The sequence below is a fragment of the Calonectris borealis genome, chromosome 14 (assembly GCF_964195595.1).
Source record: "Calonectris borealis chromosome 14, bCalBor7.hap1.2, whole genome shotgun sequence".
In the NCBI taxonomy this organism is placed as follows: domain Eukaryota; kingdom Metazoa; phylum Chordata; class Aves; order Procellariiformes; family Procellariidae; genus Calonectris; species Calonectris borealis.
Genome location: NC_134325.1, coordinates 10,902,990 through 10,922,594, shown reverse-complemented (window position 1 = coordinate 10,922,594; position 19,605 = coordinate 10,902,990). Strand labels below are relative to the sequence as shown.

Below are 19,605 nucleotides of genomic sequence, written 5' to 3'. Positions count from 1 at the left end.
AGTAATTTTTAACAGCCCCAAATGGTACCATTATGCTTATTTTAATATTTTAATGAGACAGAAGTGTAGTTTATCACAAATATTGACTAGTACAGCTGAAACGTTTGGTAATAACTGAAAATATATGCTCTACTTGTGGGGCGAAAGTGTCTTTGCCCTACCTCATTCTCATTGAGTTCAACAGGATTACTTGTCTTAGAGAGGTAAGTGAGATTTAGACCTTGAAGGAATAACAAAAATAATAGTTTAGAGACAGGGAACTTGAATTATCACAATATTTACCACACAGTGTCACAATATTTCTATATATAAAAAGTTAATCTTCGTTTTCATCAAATACTTTAAAAATCAAGTTAAAATTGTATTCACAACTATATAATCCCTCTGACAGCTTTTGGTTTTGCTGATACTTGTTCTTTCTGACATCGTTTTGCTTAAAATCTTGCTCCTCTTCCCATCAATTTTAGCTGTAGTGTACAGTATGGCCCCCGTTCACAGAAGGTATCAAATACAGACACATTATTAAGAGGAGCTAGTTTTTTTTTTTCCCAAGACATCATCTGGGAGAAAAACAAAACAAAACAACCCTGTGTTTTGAATCGTGCTGGCCAGAGTTTCTCTAACAGCACCTTCATCCACAATGCTCACACTCAACATTTCAACGCTTAAAACCACACAAATGCATTTACCCTCGCTATTGTCTGTTCTCCATTTTCATCTTGTTTTATGCATCTGACTTTCAGCACGCACAACTTCGTAAACAAAAATCTTCTGTCTAAACAAAAAATCTTCACAGATACCGAAATATTATTAGAGGAGAACAATAAAGTCACATTTGTCCACTGTCTGAAATTCTGCAGTATATGGATCTCGTATTATGCAGATGCACGAGTGGGTGAAGAGAATATAAATGTGAATCATTTTCATTTTTGTATCACCGACAAATCAGTTGCTGGTTTGCAGTGCTGTCAGAAATGGCAAACAGTAGATTATTCTTCAGCAGGTTGATCATTAGCAAAATTACTTTGCTATAAATGGTGCTCTTTTGTGAATGGAGGCCTGTAGATTCAACTTATTCCAATAAACCAAAGGCATTACGGTGATAACTAAATATTTTTGGTCTCTCTACAAATTGTCAATATTATGGCAGCACTTTTCTAAGCTGGAATTTCAAACCAAAGGCACTTTCATGCTAGAGTGCAGAAGAGTCACAATTAATTATTTGGTCATGAAATTTAAAAAGGCAGCATTTATTAATACAATTCACTTTTCACGGAGAACTAAGAACCTGTAACCTTTCCTTTTGGTATAGACATTTAACTGCGTAGTAATGGGACTGACTTGTACAGAAGTTTAGACCAAGCAGTCAAAGAGCGTTTCTGTGGGAAAAAATACAGATATTTTTAAAAATGGAACCAATTAATAAAACAATATATAAAATTTATGTTAAGAGGCTAAAGGTACTTCTAATATAATGCTAAGGCACTGCATATTGTAATGCTTTGGCAGCTCTCAATTAAAAGGTTCCTACAAAAACGTAACAGTAACAAGATAAGTACTTCCAGCTTACAAAAGAGCTCACAGTTTACAGGCAGCCTGTTGGACTACACACCCCACACTGAACAGTTGAAGGATTAAGGCTTTTAAGAATTAACATATACAGGGTATGGATCATTTACAGAAGTGTAAAGAAAAGACGATGGAAGTAGTTTCCCTAATATTACATATGTGAACACCAATAAACATCGTGACTTTTTATATCCTATAGTTATGGCATATGTAGTGTGCCAGATTCTATTAAAAAACTGTACCTGGTTTTGCAAATTGACTTACATACTTTATATGCCTCAAAGAGCTTGCTTGTTATTAAAAAAAAAACATAAAATCACCAAAACCACAATTCAAACCCTAAATAAAAGACAACTTTAGAACAAAATAAAACAAAAAAGTAGTTTTTGACTTGTAACACCAAGTGCTTAGAATAAAGGGCTACCGTTAGGCTGTTACAATGCAGTGCTTTTCCTGATGTGAATGTTAGTGTTAAAAATGAGTGTTAAAAGAGACCTTACCATGGACATACCTCTCTGTTCAGTTCACGGAATAGAAACCGAAAGATCATCAGCCCTAATACCCACAAGCAGGTAACAGCTAGACATCACAGCAGTCATCCACCTACTAGAGTTAGATCAGAGGCAGGCTAAGGAATTTAAGCAGTCGCCCTTCCCCTCAGTGATGTTTGTGTCGTCCGCTAACCGGCGTCCTCACCAGTGTTGAGTACGAACATGGTCTGACGCAGACGTACAGCAACCTGCTACTTTGGCTAGACTACGTTCTAGTCTAGATAATTCAACAACGGGCAATTCTAACAGAGGGTACTGTGCAGAAATATAATATAAAAAAAGTAAGACTGGCTTTTCTGAAGACTACAGCGCTGTGCCTGGGACTAAATTCTAGACTTAAATTGTGCATGGGCACATATCGGTAAAGGGCAGGGAGGAGGGACCTGCTAAACGTTAACTCTTTGATTCAGGACTGCAAAAGACCTTCTCAAGAACACTCTTTGCCGATACCTCATGACTGATCTTTAAGGTGGCTGGTGCTTGGCCGGGCAGCCCTCAGCCTTTCGGACAAATGTTTTGTGTGAGAACCTGCTGCTGGCCCAGCACCTGCTGAAACAACTGCTGCTTGGGCAACTGAGGGGCAGTGCTGGCTGTGCAGCAGAAGAAAAGAAACCGAGCAACGCTCGGTTTGGCCGAGGAGGTGTAGCCAGGAGGAACGAGACTACTTCTCTCACATGTGCGTACCTCAGACAATCACTCACACCCACATCCATGGTTTGAAGCCTTACAGTATTAAAATATCTCCAGCTGTTCTTCACTTCCTGGAGTCTTCCCTGAATATATCAGAAGGATGAATGTTACCGCATTCGGATGCAAAAGGACATCAGACCCCGCGTGGTACGAACGCGTTTGTTTCAGATAAGGTCTTCGCCAGTCGGAACTGGAGAGACAACTGGGAGAGGTGTAAAAGCACCATGATAAAGAGGAAAAGGAGGAAAAAAAATCCCCACTTTCCGATCTTCTTTGCCTGATGTTGGTTGTGATTTTCTAGCATCTCATAGATATTAAAGCTGTTGATCCTTTCAGAGGTGTATGTATTCTTCTTTCAAACACGTTAGTGTTTTGCTTTCAGTTTACGATTACTCAATGCTGTCGCAATGTCAGTTGTTTCCGTTCATCTGTTAATTTCAGAGTTGCAAGTTTTTCACTCAACTTATTAGAAAACATAGTTGTCCATATAAAATATAACTGCACACACAAGACTACATATAATGTGAGTCTAAATCTTCAGTATTTACCTACTTATTGCAAAATGAGCCATCTTTTCATTAAATAATCAAATTTTCATATTAGTACAATACAACTTTATACTCTTTTAAAATACACTAGATATGTTAGGGGTAAGGGATGATGTTTTCTTTCTCTGCAATACCTGTTTGAAAGTTTAATGGATTAGAAGATTAGTTTTAGCGTTGAGAAAAAAATACAAAATTTGCCTAATTTTAGGACCTGTCTGTTTCTATCAGGCATTTCTTAAGGCTATATTTTTCATTTGGTTTCAAACAGAAAAACGTTTCATTTTAAAAAATAATTTAGTGAATTACATTCGTCCATATCTTCCACCCTAATTAGTTACAAAGATAATTCTATAAAGATTATTAACTTTGTGTACTCATTTACAGTTATAGCTAAAGATTCATTTCAATTTCACTTGCATTGTAAAACAAGTATTTCATGTTGGAAAAAAACCCAAAATAAATTCTTATAAATGCTGTCAGTTTTTCCCCATGGCAAATGCTCTGTCATACATTTTTCTATCAGAATTAAAAATAGGCCTCCACAGACAGAGGCGGTAAGTTCTTAAATACAGTCTTCCCAAAGAACTGTGGTTTACAAATTTGAAGAACACTTAGTTTTAGAAATAATTTTTACAACTGTACCAGAATTTCACAGCTACAATTATATATGAACACATTAAAAATGACTTCACTAAAACAGGATTTAGAAAAATGTGGGTGAAAGTTGGGCCAGAGGCACTGCCACTTAGTGTTGAGGTTTACAGTCTGTGTTTTGATAAAGAAGTGAAATGAAGTGTATATATAAATAACTGCTCAGTCCTTTACAAGCCTGTAGATATGGTGCTGTGCTCCATGTTCGCTGTTCGACACTTCAAATACACAAGCCATGCAGAGCAGGGTTTCTTGTGTATCCCTGTTTGTTACAACCTGTTTGAGGGGAAGGCAGAGGTAGACAATACATTACAAACTTGGAAACGCCAGGGCCAAAACAAGAAACGACTGGCTTAGTTAAAGACAACCTTCAGATGTGACTGTTTGAAATGTGTGTCCTCTCGCTCTCTCCTTGGCAATTTAAACCGACCTCCGTGACTGCGCTCACATAATGTGCTCTGGGGCTGAGCTGCAGGGCTGTAGCTCGCAGCGGAGGGCACTGAGTTCATCCCACCGCGGCTGCTTGACCGTGAGCCGCCGTCATGTGGGCTTGGCTCGGCCTTCCTCACCCCGAGCCCCACTTCAGCAAAGGGAAACCAGCGCACCCTCGATACCTTGTCTTCGCTTGCCGCATGGCTCTACCTCTTCCCCACGCCGCCAGCCCTTGGTCCTGCCCCAGTCCCACGGTAGCAGCCGCAGCGCATGGCTCTAAGTGCTTGGCTGAGGTGCCACCGCAAAGCCACACTGAAAGCAAGCTGGGTAACTGGATGAAACTGGCTTGAAGGCCACTATGTGGCCCATTCTTCATGCTTTAGATCACCTGTTGGGCGTACCCATTACTGCATTCCTGGCCCAAGAACTAATTAACACCACTGACATTTGCAGTATTATAACCAGCATCTCGGTAAGAACACATTAGATGAATGGGATGGTTCAAAGTTACTGCCTCAGGCTCGCTACGAACACCAAACAGAAACTTGCAGGAAAAAAAAGAGAGAAGTAAGCTGACTTTTTGGAAAGTAACAGAGATGTTTGTTCATATTCTCAGCCAGCTTAGCCTTTTCATCCTTAGCGTCTATAGTGCACACTTCCAAGAGTATTACTCTGAAGTCAATGGGACGATCTATTTAGTAAGCAACGTGACTGAGGGATTCGGAAACTGGTTCTAAATATTACAAGTTAAGCAAGCTATACAAAGCCTGAGAATATTTTAGAAATGGAAAAATAAAAAGTGGGTCCGTACCAATAAAATTGTAAAATTTTCCAACACGCTGTTCATCATGTATTTCTCTGGTAAATGCTTCAGCTTGTGTATGAAGTTGATCATATATTCACACATTGGAGAGCGATTTATTCTGTACACGAATCGGCCATTCTCAAACCTTGCATATTCAGTCTAAAAAAAAAAAAAAAAAGAGAGCATTTAGAATCAGATAATTCAGAAACAGCAAAAAAATGAATACTAAGTCTGTTTTTTTTCTTTCTGCGTGTAGACAGAAAAAAGAGAAAGGCTCTGACACACACACGCCTACTTGCTAATTCCCTGCCTGAGCTATGCAGTGCTTTGCTAAAAATTCAAGGGCCCTTAATTATTAAAAGTTATAATATCGCTACTTGTTCTCTAACCTGTGAATTAAAAAACTGAACAGATGAGGATTACACACAGGTAAGTCCAAGTCAAGTAAAACGAATTAAGCAGAAAACTTTGTGGTAAGATGATTTTACAGTAGTTTTGAGGCAACTGTCTGCAAAGGGAACAGTAAAAATAAGCTTATGTATTTACGCATAAGTATACACATATAGACATGGCTATATTATTGCATGATTTAATAGGCAATTTATGAATTACAGAAAGACGCAAGGCTACAGTCGGAAGAAAACCAGACTGATTTAGATCGCAGGGGCTCACAAGGGGCTGAAGAAGAGTAAGGCTCTTGGATTCCTGCTGACCAGCTACCAATTGCTCAGATGAGCTACTCAGTGGCTTGTGGGGTTTTTTGGCTTTCTCTAAACTTGGAATAATGGAAATGATGGAAAACTTTTTTATGGTCACCATGCACAGAAAACATATTTAGTATAAGAAGGACATGGACAGTGACCAGGACATCTATAAAGGCTCAACGTCCAGCTCTAGGCTAAAATTCCCTTACAAAAACTATATTGCAGATAACAGATGTGGGAGTGGGGCTTAGGACACAGAAGACAAGTTAAACAGCTGCAGTACCATTGCACAATAAACCAGCTAGCTACCTGACCACTCGATACAGTTCTGTGCTTAGAAAAGAAAAGGTAAAAAATAAATGAAGGCCCATGCATGTTAAGAAAACACACAACTTTGTATTCAAAAGCTGCTGGTGACTGGGGAAAGCATGCCTTTCTGTGCATAAAATAAGGTAAAATAAGCATGGGTATAGATGAAACATAGTACACCATCCATGGCTTTAAAATGTTTAAAAAATCTAGATGACAGAGGGTAGCTCGCCACTGTAGTATAGTTCCAAACAGGCTATGTGGCTGGCCAAGTGTTTTTGCTTCAGCTCTTTTCTGCCAGGTGATGGAGGAGGTGGCACTGGTGTCAGGTGCAGGTTCCCCACCGAAGGGTGCCACAGGCAGGGTAGAGGAGGGTCTCCAAAGCAACAGGTACCTAGCATTTTACTTAACTGTAGTGTCACCCTTCACACAGTGATTTAAAATGAACCCAAACACTGCTGGGAAGGAAAATACTCTTTCAGGAAAGATTAGAGGAAGGAAGGAAAAGACAGAGAAGAGCAAAGTAAAGACAAGAGAGAGAAAAGACTAATTAAAATGAAAGGGAACCAGCGAATCATCCCACACATCCCATCACAACACCCACCTCTACTTTTTCTACTACTTGCTTTCCAAATGAGCAGACTTTGGTGGAACAGGTGATTGTCATGTTTTCTGAGCTCTCGTACTGACTAGTGACTCCGTAAAATGCTCCTGTATCATCTTGAATGTTGCAGTTTAAGTCAGCCTGTTGGGAAAAAGTAATAGACGTTGAAGATTTTATTTTTCATTTGACAATGTCAGTAGCGAAAGCTGTCATTAGCTCACCGTTCTTTTCAGAAATAAGGGAGAGAGGGGGGAGTTTTATAGTGACAACAGTGACAGTGGAAAAAGTCTGTCAGGAAAGCACCTGCCTAATTGTTGCAGTAAAAACCTTAGGGAAGCGGCAATTTCTTCAAACTTTAAACAACAAAGGACAAGCCAGTATTTCTCTGGGCTACAGGTGACGTTCTTGTCTGGCAGATAGCTGATGAAGTCCCTGGAGCAAGGGAACGATCACCTGCGAGGAGCCTGGCTCCAGAGCTGACTCCTCTGGAGGGAACCTGCCCTGCGGCCTCGAATTCAGCTGAGCCATCCCGCTCCCGAGAGGCCGTGGTTCACTTTCTCCTTTTCCCTTCTTAAAGCGGTGAAATCCTCACGGCGGAGGGGGACAGCTGCGCAACGCAGGAATCGATCTCTCATAAGACTGTCAAGCCACATGGCCCTGATTCAGCAGAATACTTGACTTCACGGAGCTGCATGACGCAACTCAGAGGCTTCACGTGAGCCGCGCGCGCACCGAGCCGTGCCCACCCACCCATGAAATATTACTGAAAGTATTTGATTTCTTTCAGAATTTCTCTGCAGCCTGAATAACTGTGCAGCTGCCTTTGAATATAGACTGAGACTTGCCGCATCAAGTGAGGAGCAGCGCTACCTTTAATTATTTATATCCAAATCCAAGTCCTGAGCACAGCATGAATAATTTGGCTACAAAGCAACAGCACAGGTCACATGCTGAATCCGGCCCCCCCAGGCCTGCAGCAGCACCGAAGCTGTTCTGCCACGGTGCTCTTTGTCATCATGAATCCATTTTCAAAAGCCTTCAACTTAAAAGAGCACGAATATGGATATAGGCCGAGTCTAGGGATACCCACAGCTGGATTTGTTGATTCAGGCATTAGCTCTGCTGACATCTCTGATGCCCAAGGAGAGAGTGGGCAGAATTTTCTTTTTATGTGGAAATAGCTGATCAGCCACTGCAGCGTAACATCTAAGAATCATCTGAATTTTGAATTTACTCTGAGACGAGCATTTTAGCAGGGAACTGCACTTTCGCAGCTGTTTCCCTTGCAAGTCTAGCTCTGCTTGTTTTTATGGCTAATATAGAAATGTAACAGAAAAATTTTGACTGATGCTTTCATGTCTACCTTGAGACTTTTTAACAACCCAGTTTACAGGTATGTTTATTTACTAGTTAGCGTGGAACGTTTATAATCCTGCCTTCACTATAGTTCAGGTCATTTGTAACTCCTATTTAATTTTTAACTAGGCAACAACTCATTAATTCTACTTAGTGTCTACAGTCCTTATTTGTGGTACAACATTCTGAGGCAATATGCTGATAATAGCACATACTGAGCTAGTTTGTGGTACGGAGAAGACATAGGTCTAAGATTACTTCAGGCTGGCTTTGGTAAATTAATTAGTGGAGAAGCCTCCTGAGGTTTACACACAGTAACATAAACAGCCCTATAGTCACGTATTTTGCATAACAGAAAGAAATCCTATCGCTATTACACCTTGTTTCTTGCACGTTTTGCATGAGGTCAGCAGTTAATGTTTAATGTACGTCTAAAGCAGTGTGTTCACAGTGAGCTGTAAGAAATTGTTCTAAGCTATAGTAAATAAGCAATTTGCCATCACAGCTGGCTTGCAATCAAAACATGACAAACATCTAAACATGACAAACTATAGCACCCATCAGCCATGCCACAGCTGCTCCACCGGAATTTCTGAAGAATAGGGATTGCTGATAAAACAATTGCATTGTTGTAAATAACAACCACAACAGTAGTAATCTCTTAAAAAGTGGTTATTCCTGCTGCTACCACAATTACAATTTTACTATCAAAACGTTTTCTTTTCTTCCTTCCAGATATGTACAAAATATTTAAGAAATCATAACTAAAATGCTTCTCACAGTTTCACGTTGTCAAAAGGGTCAACCGCATAGCCCTAACATTTCAAGCTGCAATAACAACTGTTTATAGAGTTAAAAAGTAAGAATAATTTTTTATCTGCTGCCTTCTGATTTTGAAGTCCACTGATCGTTGTGGGCTGACATTTAACCTGGAAAAGTAACACATGTGGCCATCTGGCACCCTGTTGATCACTCCCACAGCTCTGCCAACTCTTGCTGAAATCACCAGGAGTCCTGTGTACACAAAAAATACAGGCTGGGGCCCTGATGTTTGAATGAGGAATGCTTGAAATTATCACTCAAATGTCATGATTTACTCTTATGCAATCACGACATTGTTGCAAAAGTCCCATGATGGTAATATAGACGTGAATAATCTTTATTTGCTTTATTTGCTATTCGATTTTTTTTGAGTCTAGCACACAATAAAGATGTTTTCAAGGAAAGACAGAATTTTCCTTTTAAACAATAGTTTTCATGTTCAACTAATTACAAACTGCTGAGAGCTGAAGCTTTAAGACTCCTCCAAAAAGTGTAACACCAACATAAAAATCCTAAGAGTTGGCAACGGCAAATACCCTTAAATGAAGGCTTCACCAAAGCCTCACTTAATACTGAAAGAATTTTGTCCGTTCCCACATCTATAACAAATCTTGCCCCTCAGTCTGGGTTCAGATTTTTTCACTAGAGGCCGAGTACATGAACACTAGGAAGGAGTGCGTATCACTGCAGAGAGGGGGTTGTCACGTCAAGGAAGTATTCTGAACCAGGTGTGGAAAGCTTGTTCCATGCTGAATACCTTTAGAAAAGAAGGAAAGACTATCACTTCTGGTAAAATACAAAACTTTGGTTAAAAAATGATGGTGAAAGACTTGCCAACTATATTGTTATGGCTTACAGAGTAAGGGGTTTGTCTAAACACATAGACCTGAAAGCAAAATCGTATTTCTTGAACTGACGAAAGCGGGTCACAATTAAAATTCACAGGATTCCCCCCCCCTCCAAAAGGTTATGAGACTACCAAAAAAAAAAAAAAAAAAAAGGCGGCTGTGCTAAAAATGGGCACTGCTGTGGCTATGAGAGGTGTAGATGTAGCTTTGAGCAGGAATAAGGTGATGTGTTACCCTGGTATTCACTTTTAGCAAGCTCCTTACTACAATATCGATTCCAGTTTTTGTGTCTACATTTTAGAAAGGATGTTGGAAAATTGGAAAGTGTTCAGAAAAGAGCTACAAGAATGATTTCAGGTCTGGAAAACATCCTTTGTAGTGAATGACTAATGAAACTCCATCTACTTACTTTTTCCAAGGGAAGTTTTTCCACGACTTTGTCATAGCCTACAAGTTGCTACATGGGGAAGAGTCTTCTGATAGATTAAATCTTGCAGAAAAGGACATTAAAAGACAGAAAGCTAAAGCTACGCAAAAGCTAAATGAGAAACAAGGCAGAGGCTGGTAACCCTGATGGCAATGAAATGCTGGCATAATTTTCAAATGTGGTGGAATCACCATTACTTGGGGTATTTTTTAACCAAGCTAAATATCTAACTAACAGGGATGCTCTAGTTCAAGTAGGCTTATTGTCCGGAGGCAGACATTACTTAGTGAGGTTCACTGCCTGTATTACAGAAGAGGCAAGACTAGATAAATACAATAATAGCAAAACTGAAATATAGGAATTTATCTTATTAACCTCAATTAACCCTCTCCTTTTCCTTTTTCAATGATTCCTGTGAAAAACGTGACAACTGGCAACCTTCTGGAGCCCTGTGCTTGCAGCCTCTCCTGCTGCATCCAGCTTTGTCTCATTATTTCCTCGGTACTCTGTCTCTGGCTGTTCTCTTGCATTTTAGACTCCGACTGCAAGTCTTCCTGGGCTGTAAACCAGCTTTCCCTTCTGTACAGGTTCTCATGCAACTATGCTCTGACCCATGGCTCCAGGAATGAAGTTGGTGAGCACTATTGTAACATATACAGATAAATAACCTTTTGAATGGTTATTTCAAATATATTGGCATGATTTCAAATATTGTGGCATTTCAAATATTATGGTATGATCACATGTGATGAACAGGAGTCCATTTACTCACTGAATTTTAAAACACGAGATCAATACAATTTAGGAAAAAAAACCCAACGACTTAAAAACACAAATGGATTTTTTTTTTTTTTTTTTTTACTTTCAAGAGTAAAACGTTAATTTTGATTTATTTCTAGGAGCTGAGATTTATATTAGCTGAATGCATTTGGAGGCGGGAGAGGCACTCAGCTTTCTGGCACCCTATCTACAGTGGTTGTGTAAGAAGAGCATGATTAATTCATTAATAAAGCATAGCTTGACAATGGGTAGCACTGAAAATATTACATATTAAGAGCACCAAGTGTTTGACATGCTGCATGGAGAAGCCTCTGCCAGTGTGCCAGAGCAAGCACCGAAATAGAGCTAGCTGCAACCAAAATAAAGCGTAAAAATAAAAATAAAAAAATCTTCACATTCACTTCAGACGAGCTCTCAGGCTCTGTGTTAAGGGCGGGGGGCAGAGAGTAGAGCGCTTGTGTAATAATAACAGCTTTGGCTAACAAAAAAGCAACTCCAGCAAAAATTGCTGAGAAGAGTCTAAATCCTTCCTGCTGAGTAGAAGGAAAACAGCACCTACTGGAAACAGTGGGATCTGGGGAGGGCCAGAACAATTTACACTGGCATTCAGTAGTTAACATTAAGCACATAAGGTCACTTATTAACAACATATAGGTTTTAACAACTGCTGACTGCAGGGAGGTGTGTTACTCATATGACCGCATCATGCCTCCCCTCCTCCTCTCCAAAGAGTGATCAAAGAGCAGAGATTCCAAATTGTGAAGCAATTTTTTCCAGCGGGAGCATCTGGGTCGTTGGCACGTTTCACCGCGCGTTACGCTGCAGCTCAGGAATTGCGTCCAGGTCTGCCACATGGTTGGGCTTGTGATGGACAGGCCAAGCTGCTCCGGCTTCCCAGCTGCTCGGCCCCTTCCACTCGTTATCCAGCCTCAAGCGCTAATGCCCTTGCATCAATTTGCGAAGGGGTCCTCCACAAGCACCACGTGAGCTCCCTGCGCCAAGAGGGTTGTGATGGGGAAAAGAAAATGGATGTCTGCTTTCTTCCATATCTAATTTGTTTTGCATACATTTGCATGCTGGCCATAGACCCATTCACATTACAGATCCCATTTGTGAGTTGCAGATCATTTGCCAGTCAAAGCTGGCGAGTGTGCATGTGTGTCTGTGTGTGTGGAGGGAAATCCAAGATTCTAGATTGTGCAATATAAATTACATGTAAAAATAGAAAGGGAAAAAAAAAAGGCAGTAGCCACAATTGTGTGTCTGAATGAAGGGCACAAAGAATCTCTGCACCTTTGAAGACGGCTGGAGGCACATGGGGATAAATTCAGGAGGGGGTGGGAGGAGACCACAGGCGCAAGCCATTTCTGAACACTGATTACATGGGTAAATTGTTTGTTCCAGCGTATCACAAAGCGAAGGAGCATTATTTTTCATGCCACAGCTGTTTTGAATAAGAATAGGAATAAACTTAACCATCCTCCTCATGTTACTTACCACTAATTATGGCATATATTTACATCTATAAAACAGTGAAATTTTGGGGGACATAATTTCATGCCCCTTTATTGTGTAGATTCCTTTATTTCCATCCCACATTTGAATTTCAAAAATGTTTAGGACTTCAAAGCATCTTTAAAAGCTTGCCCTAATTATAATATGCATTACTTTCTAAAACTCCTAGTTTGCATTGCAGATTCCTGCAAATAGAGGCATTCATTTTAAACATCAATTAATATCATCCATGCATCTTCAGATGAGTTTGGGTCTTTATTTCAGAGTTGCACTGAGCTCTGACTAAGCTTTCCTCAGTTTGAAGAATAGTTCAAGCTACTGCAAACATTTAAAATTAAGCCAGTGGATCAGATCAGTGGAAAGCCCGGCAGCCCAATATTAAGTTGTATCAGCTGGTTTTTTCCTGTGTCACTAGTTAGAAAACATCCCTCCTCCTTTCAGATACATTTGCTTCCCATATCTGTTCCTGTAGCAGCAGAAGGCAGAGTTCAGGTTGGCCAGCGCGTTTGGCAGTGTCAGAGACACAAAAGCCATGGCCACATTATTGCAAGGTGTGCTTACACCAGCACCCAGTGGAGGCACAGACCCGCTGCGCGATACTGTAGGTTACATAGAAAAGTCATGCAAAAAGAGAATCCCTGCCTCAGAATTTGCAATCGGGAGTTGAGGCAAAACATGAGAGAGAAATAACTAGCTAGACCAGAAGAATTTAGTCTAGGCTGCAGAGGACAGAGAGGCACTGCTGCATTAACAGTAAAGGTGCTCCTAGTAGTGAAAAGTGTTTGCCGGATGAACTACCGCTCGAGCGGGCAAGTTACCGAGCTAGCAAAGCTAGCAGGGGCGTAAAGGGAGATGCAGAGCTGTGCCTTCCTAGAGCAACTCCCGTGCCGGAGTCAATGGAGATGCACGTGATCGTAACAGCAGAGTCAAAACAAAGGTATTTGCTGGAGATGTGGCTGAGAGATACTCGATCCAAAAGGGAGTGGTGTGAGCGGGACAGACGTACCATTAACCTCCTGCAAGAGAAAGTGGAGAACCAGGGCAGGCAGAGCGCTGGGCAGTCAGCACCACCGGCCAAGAAGGCTATAACGTTTTAGACAGACATTTTGGGGTAAAGCTGGAGGTGCGATCTATCATTTAGTTTGAACGCTTTCAGGAGGCCTAAGTGTGTTATTTAGTATTAGATAATTTAAGAATAGTAGTGAGTAATCAGTGGGGATAGCATTAGATATCCATATGAGTAGAACTTCAACCAATAACAGAAACCAATGGAGGCAACACGTGTTGACTTAGCTTTTAGATAGGCTAATCAGAACTTCAAAAACCAGAAAACTTTGGGGCTTTTCTCAAGTCACAAGAACAGTTTAAGTACAAACTAACCACCAGGTATGTTGGCCTTTCTGAGATTAAGATTAGATGCCATGAATCATACCTGATTGTTTTACATAGATTGGGCTTACTTTGCTAGTGACTAAGGTAACAGACGCAGGATTGTGCACTCAACCTGCACCCAGGGAAAGGTTTCATCTGCAGATATTCTGCAGCCTTGTCTGAATTCCTCATCAGTGTTCTAGGAAATAACTTTTACATTAATTTAAGCACATTTTTTTTGGTTTTCATTTTATATCCCTGTAATCTCCGGTTTCATATCATTGTCACACAAATTTCCTGTGCCATATCGTTAGTACGTTGTTCCTTATTTACTCATTCTACTGAGTGCACAACATAGCAAGTAAAGCTCCTTCCATCTATTACTGTAAAAGCCTGTCTCTGGGGTGACCTCCCTGAACTCTCTGGTTCCCCGTGACTCCCTGGGATAAACAGAAGAAGAGTCACTGCATTCAAGGTGCAAGACAAGGACCAGGAAACTGCTCTGCAGGGCTGTAAGGCTGGTTGGTTGAGATGGTGTAAAAGGAGAAGTCTCTTCCTTTTACGCCTCCTGCACTGCTAGGTGGGAAGAGGCCCAAAAGTGTGACGTCCAGATGTGTCACTAGGACTGAGGCCAGAAGCTCATGCGTTCCCAGCATCAGGCTCTATTTCACAGGAGATAGATAGAATCTGTATGAACCAATAAACCTCTGCAAAGAAAAGCACCACTTTGCTTTGTACTCCATACCTGTGATGCTTTGCAAAGTCAACTCCACAATTGCCAAATGTCTTCTTGCAAGATCTCAGTCCTTTCCCTCCCACTTTTTTGTAATCAAACCTTATTACCTTTATCCCAGGGAGAACCATGCTGCTGAGAAGCCTCAAGCAGAACTAAATGGGAAAGAGCAAGAGGAGTACTCTTTCCAGCTACCAGAGCTAAGCCACTTTCTGCCTTAGTCATCCTCAATGTGAGTGCTCGTCTCTGGTCTTCCTGTTTCCCATCTTTCCCTTCCACACTAGATTTAACGTCTAAACAAAATACCCTTTGTGCTGCCTCCAGTGACATGCCGACTTCTCTTTAAATCCGTTTACAGGCTCACCATCCCTTCTGGCATCAAATCCTCACCTTCGCTTTCAAGCTTCCACATACCACGACACCCGCCTGCCTTCCTCTCTGGTTTCCCTTGACTTCTTTCACTTGTAGTCCCTGGTTTTATTTTGTTGATTCTCCTTGCAGTGCTTTCTCACCTGTACTTATTTGCCCAACACAAATTCATGTTCCTCTTTTAGTCACGTTACAATCAAATTCCACCAAAACGTGGACTGCCACCGGACACTGATGCAAGGATGCACTAGCTTACGGTGCTGAACAAACTACCGATGGTTAAATGATGATGAAGGAAGAAGACAACAGAAAGGATGGGAAGAGGGAAATGGTTAAAAAAAGGGTGAGAGAGTATGGTGAGTAAGCAATAACCATGCAACATGAACAGAACCTCGGAGAAGTTGAACTTTCAGAGTAGGAGGAGGTAGCGGATGATAAGGAGAGAGTGGATACTGATTCAGAAGTGGATACTTAATTTAAAAGAAAAGGACAAGAATACAAAAATCAATCTATTTTCATATTAATAAACTTGAAGTTACTAATAGGGTCAAAAAGATTGTCAGCAACCTTTGCCAGCTTTACACTTGTAATATATGACTGTTTAGAACAGTTTCTCAACACTCCCCATAAAAATGGGAACAGCATCCTTTTTTCTGAAGAAATGTCCTATTGGGGTGAAAGAAATTAAGGTCAGTGAGCTGACAGTTTAGGATCTAATTCTCATGACTAATTACACAGCCATCTTCTGTTTTCCTATACATACTTCTAGATGGGGGACACTGAAGTTTATTCCTAGAAGGGCATTCGTCGTGACTCTCGCTACACCCAAACACTGCCCCTGGTTCCTTCCCTCTGCCTCACTCACCCGATGAGAGAGAAAATCCACTGGCCTGTTTTAAGGTCATGGCTCAGGAAGGCATTCTCACCACATTCTTAATGTATAACTCAGAAGGATGTTAGCACTGTACGTTTTTTAATCTCTAAGTTAATACAACACAAAATTGTATTAAAAGACCATTATGTTGGAAGGCACAGTGAGGTTAGGAAATGTTGGATTGAAGTTGCCTGCACATCCTGACTGCTGAACTGCACCATGATACAGTCTTTAGCTGCACGACTGCACACTCGCCCTCTGAGCATCTGTACAGTGTGTCTTTGTCTTCATTATTCAGTGTGGCCCAGTCCCTATTTCCTGCACACTACTCAAAACCTGTGCTGAACACAGAATTATTAATTTTAAATGTTTTATTCATGGCATTATCTTGATTCTTTATAAACAGCCATGAGTTTGATTTCTCAGTGACCACCTGAGGTGAAGGGATGGAATCACCCCCATACTGCAGATGGGGAACTGAGGCAAGAGTGTTAAAGGTGTGCACAGCTTGTAGGAGATCAAGCAGAGAAGGCCGGCACTTGGATTTTCAAAGTTATGAGTACAACACAGACCTTAATGATCCAAAGAAGATCTCTACTGGCTTTAGATACATCTTTGAGCATCCAGCATGCCTGAAAATCGGTTTCCACATTGAGAAAAAGCAGAACGTGCAATACATCAATGACTGTATCACAAATCTCTGCTGCTTCCATGTCTAATCTAAAGTCTGAGGCTTGTCATTCTCTGTAGGAACTGAGAACAGGCAAGTGAAGTGACATTCATCTTGCCAGTGGGTTTTGCAAGTATTTATTATGCAAAGTGGATTGGTGAGATGACGGTCCTCAGTTCAACCCCAAGTTTTGCAAGGAAATGTATTTAGTGGTCACAGACCCTTAGCCTCCAAGCTCTATTCCTCTGCAGCCAGATTTCTTCTGCCCTTACACTTGTCCTGTTCCCACCTCTCGCATACCTGTTTCTGCTGTGTGCCTTCATCCCTATGTTTCCCCGCAGGCTCCTTATCCCAAATGCTCCCTCTTCCCACTGCCTCCCTCTTTTTGACCCTACATTCTCACCTGCCTTTTCCAGGCTCCTGTTGCCTGCTGTGTTTCAGCTCCCAGTTCCTGGCCTCTTTGCTCAGCCAGCCCTCAAATGCTTTGTCTACAGCTCCCATGCCCAGTTTTAAGCCCCATGAATTTCTCAACAGATTTCTTCTGCAGTCCAGCACAGCCCCTGCTCAGTGGTTTATCCCTTCTACACCCAGATTTGAGAAAAGAGAGTCTCCCTTATTCCCAGTTTCCAGTCCCAAATCTGGTGCCACAGAAACTCTTGGCAAGATATGAAGTCTGGGGTAGGTACAAGGTGGAGAGTATTTCAGGTCACATAGATAAACTTTGAAATCTGATCATAAGCAGTGATTCCAGATCAACCTTTTCTGGTTTCAGCCTCAATCTGTCCACCCTGTAATTAAACCCTGAATATGCCCCTTTCACTGAGGTTTTAGAAGACAAATGCAAAATGTTTAGATGATAACTGTTGCTATGAAAAGGAGTATACCACAAAAAATACTTTATCAAATTAATGAGTAGAAAAAGCTTTAGCCTGGAGATTTGATGATCCTTTTTGATGAACCTTTAGCATCGCTAACATAAATTTTGTAAATACAATAAGAAAAATCTGATGTATCAATGAAATTTATCACAACTAGATCAATATACAACATCTCAGCCTTCCCTTCAAAGTCTTTTTTCACTCTTGCTCATAACTGATATGAACAGATACAACTTTTGGAGCAGAGTCCCATGGCTGACTAACAAAAAGGCAAGGGGAAAGCAGATGTGCTCTAGCAACCAAAAAATGTTTAAGAAAAACCCTGGCACCCTCCCAGGCTCACAGTCGTCCTGCTGCACACTCGGTTCAAATCCTGCTTGGTCCTATCTGCATAAGTGTGGACTGATACTTGTACTATTTGCATTTGGCAAGAGTTCAACATCTGAAACACTAAAAAGTGTCTCCATTTCTGCAGCTTCCTCGTTTTTTCTTGGACCACTAGATGGCAGTTCCCCATTTACAAATGAGGGCTCTCGTTACCTGTTTGCCCCTGCCCAGCAGCTGTGTCAAGCACAGTTGAGGCACGCGTCTGCCTTTGCATGTCCTCTGCAACGCAGACTTCTTGTGGAGCTGTCAACAAGAGTGGCTCTGGGCCAGCGTCCTACCTGAAGGATATACAGCTTTGCACTTTTACATGACGACAGAAGAAATTTCCACGAGCACCCCGCTACATACTAAACACAGGCCTTATCGACAAGAGAGGTTCTCCACATCATGTCTTACTCACCCAGAATTTTACGAGGAAGAAAGCGTTTTGGGGCCCCTTCCCAAACAGTTCCTTTAGACCGCCCTTTTTTTCAGGAAATTTGTCATAAATCTGACGAATGTCCACCGATTCAAGCAATGGGTCACTGTAAGAATGGTTAGCGTGTCCAATGTGTACGAAGAGGTGTTTATTGTACTGCAAGAAAGAAACAGGAAAATCAGTGCTGTACAAAAAGAACAGAGGTTTATTAAGGGACAGGTCTGCGTGTGCTCCTGCGGAGGGTAGCGTGCTTTGATGGATTAAACGACTTGCACATTACTCCTGGGACTATGATTTTCTGCAGTATGATTTCCATGAACAACTTAGTGATTGTGTCGTAGCCCCTTGTGAACAAGGGTCAACATCAAAAAACCTGTGTCCCTACTGCAAACCATAAAACATGGTCATCTTCAAGGGAGTAATTTACACTGAAAGACCCAGCGGCAGCACGGTGATAAAGAGCCCTTCACAGAGCATAATAAGATGAATATGCTTACGAGGAAAGCCTATTTCTGCCTCTTTAAACCATGCCTTTTAATGTCCCATGTCCTCAGAGCCTGAATTTCTGCTAGTGCCACAGAGCCCACACATACACACCTCCTCTTTGTCTATTAAAAAACCCCAAACCTCCATCTATAGCATATGCTAATGCCCCTTAACTAAAAGAGATGGAAGGGATTTTCTTTTAACTCCAGAACGACAATAACGAGACGGACAGTTACTCTGTCTTGCTGTTACTATAGAAGTGGTCCTTATTGCATGTCCTCCAGTACTTTGACCCATATAATATTAAAGAGCCAAACTCTTACCACTTCCCTCAGGAGCTAGCTCTATAGATGACCATCTCTGCCAAAGCACATTCAGCTTTAATTTCCTATTTCTTAAATTCAGCCCACCGCACCTCATTATAATCATGGGAATCACCTCAGCAACCCCTTTCCTGCCTGGGGGAAATCCTTGACCCAGTGAAGTCCACAGCAGCCCCCTACTGAGTCCAATATGGTCTTTTAGGGGCTGCCATTTCTCCAAGACAAGAGCACCTTCCAGCACCTGAAATGAAAGCGAAAGGACGCACCCCGAAGACCCTCCGCTAGTCAATCAGCAGCTCACAGTGTCGTGTGAGCAGACTGAAGGAGCTCGAGAGTGGCAGGATTAAACATTGGGGTTTTTAACCACGCAGATCACAAAACATTTTGCTAACTCAATTAAAGGAAAGCTGATATGCAGTCAATGAACTCTAGAAAACCCTGTCATATTGAACAGATGCTGTATATAAGGGGCAATTCCCAAAAGC

General features: G+C 41.4%; 1 protein-coding gene across 8 annotated transcripts in view; it reads right to left on the bottom strand.

Moving 5' to 3' along the window:
* Positions 1-4,171: 4,171 nt before the first annotated feature.
* Positions 4,172-19,605, bottom strand: part of TEAD1 (TEA domain transcription factor 1) — a 155,649-nt gene continuing 140,215 nt past the window's right edge. For 7 of the 8 annotated variants that reach the window (XM_075163198.1, XM_075163191.1, XM_075163192.1 and 4 more), the window contains 4 exons: positions 18,294-18,467; positions 6,864-7,004; positions 5,253-5,405; positions 4,172-4,285 (listed from right to left, as the gene is read on the bottom strand). In XM_075163198.1, coding sequence (XP_075019299.1) covers positions 4,172-4,285; positions 5,253-5,405; positions 6,864-7,004; positions 18,294-18,467 — 582 coding nt within the window. The remainder of the gene's footprint in view (positions 4,286-5,252; positions 5,406-6,863; positions 7,005-18,293; positions 18,468-19,605) is intronic. The other variant, XM_075163197.1, reaches the window with a different exon arrangement.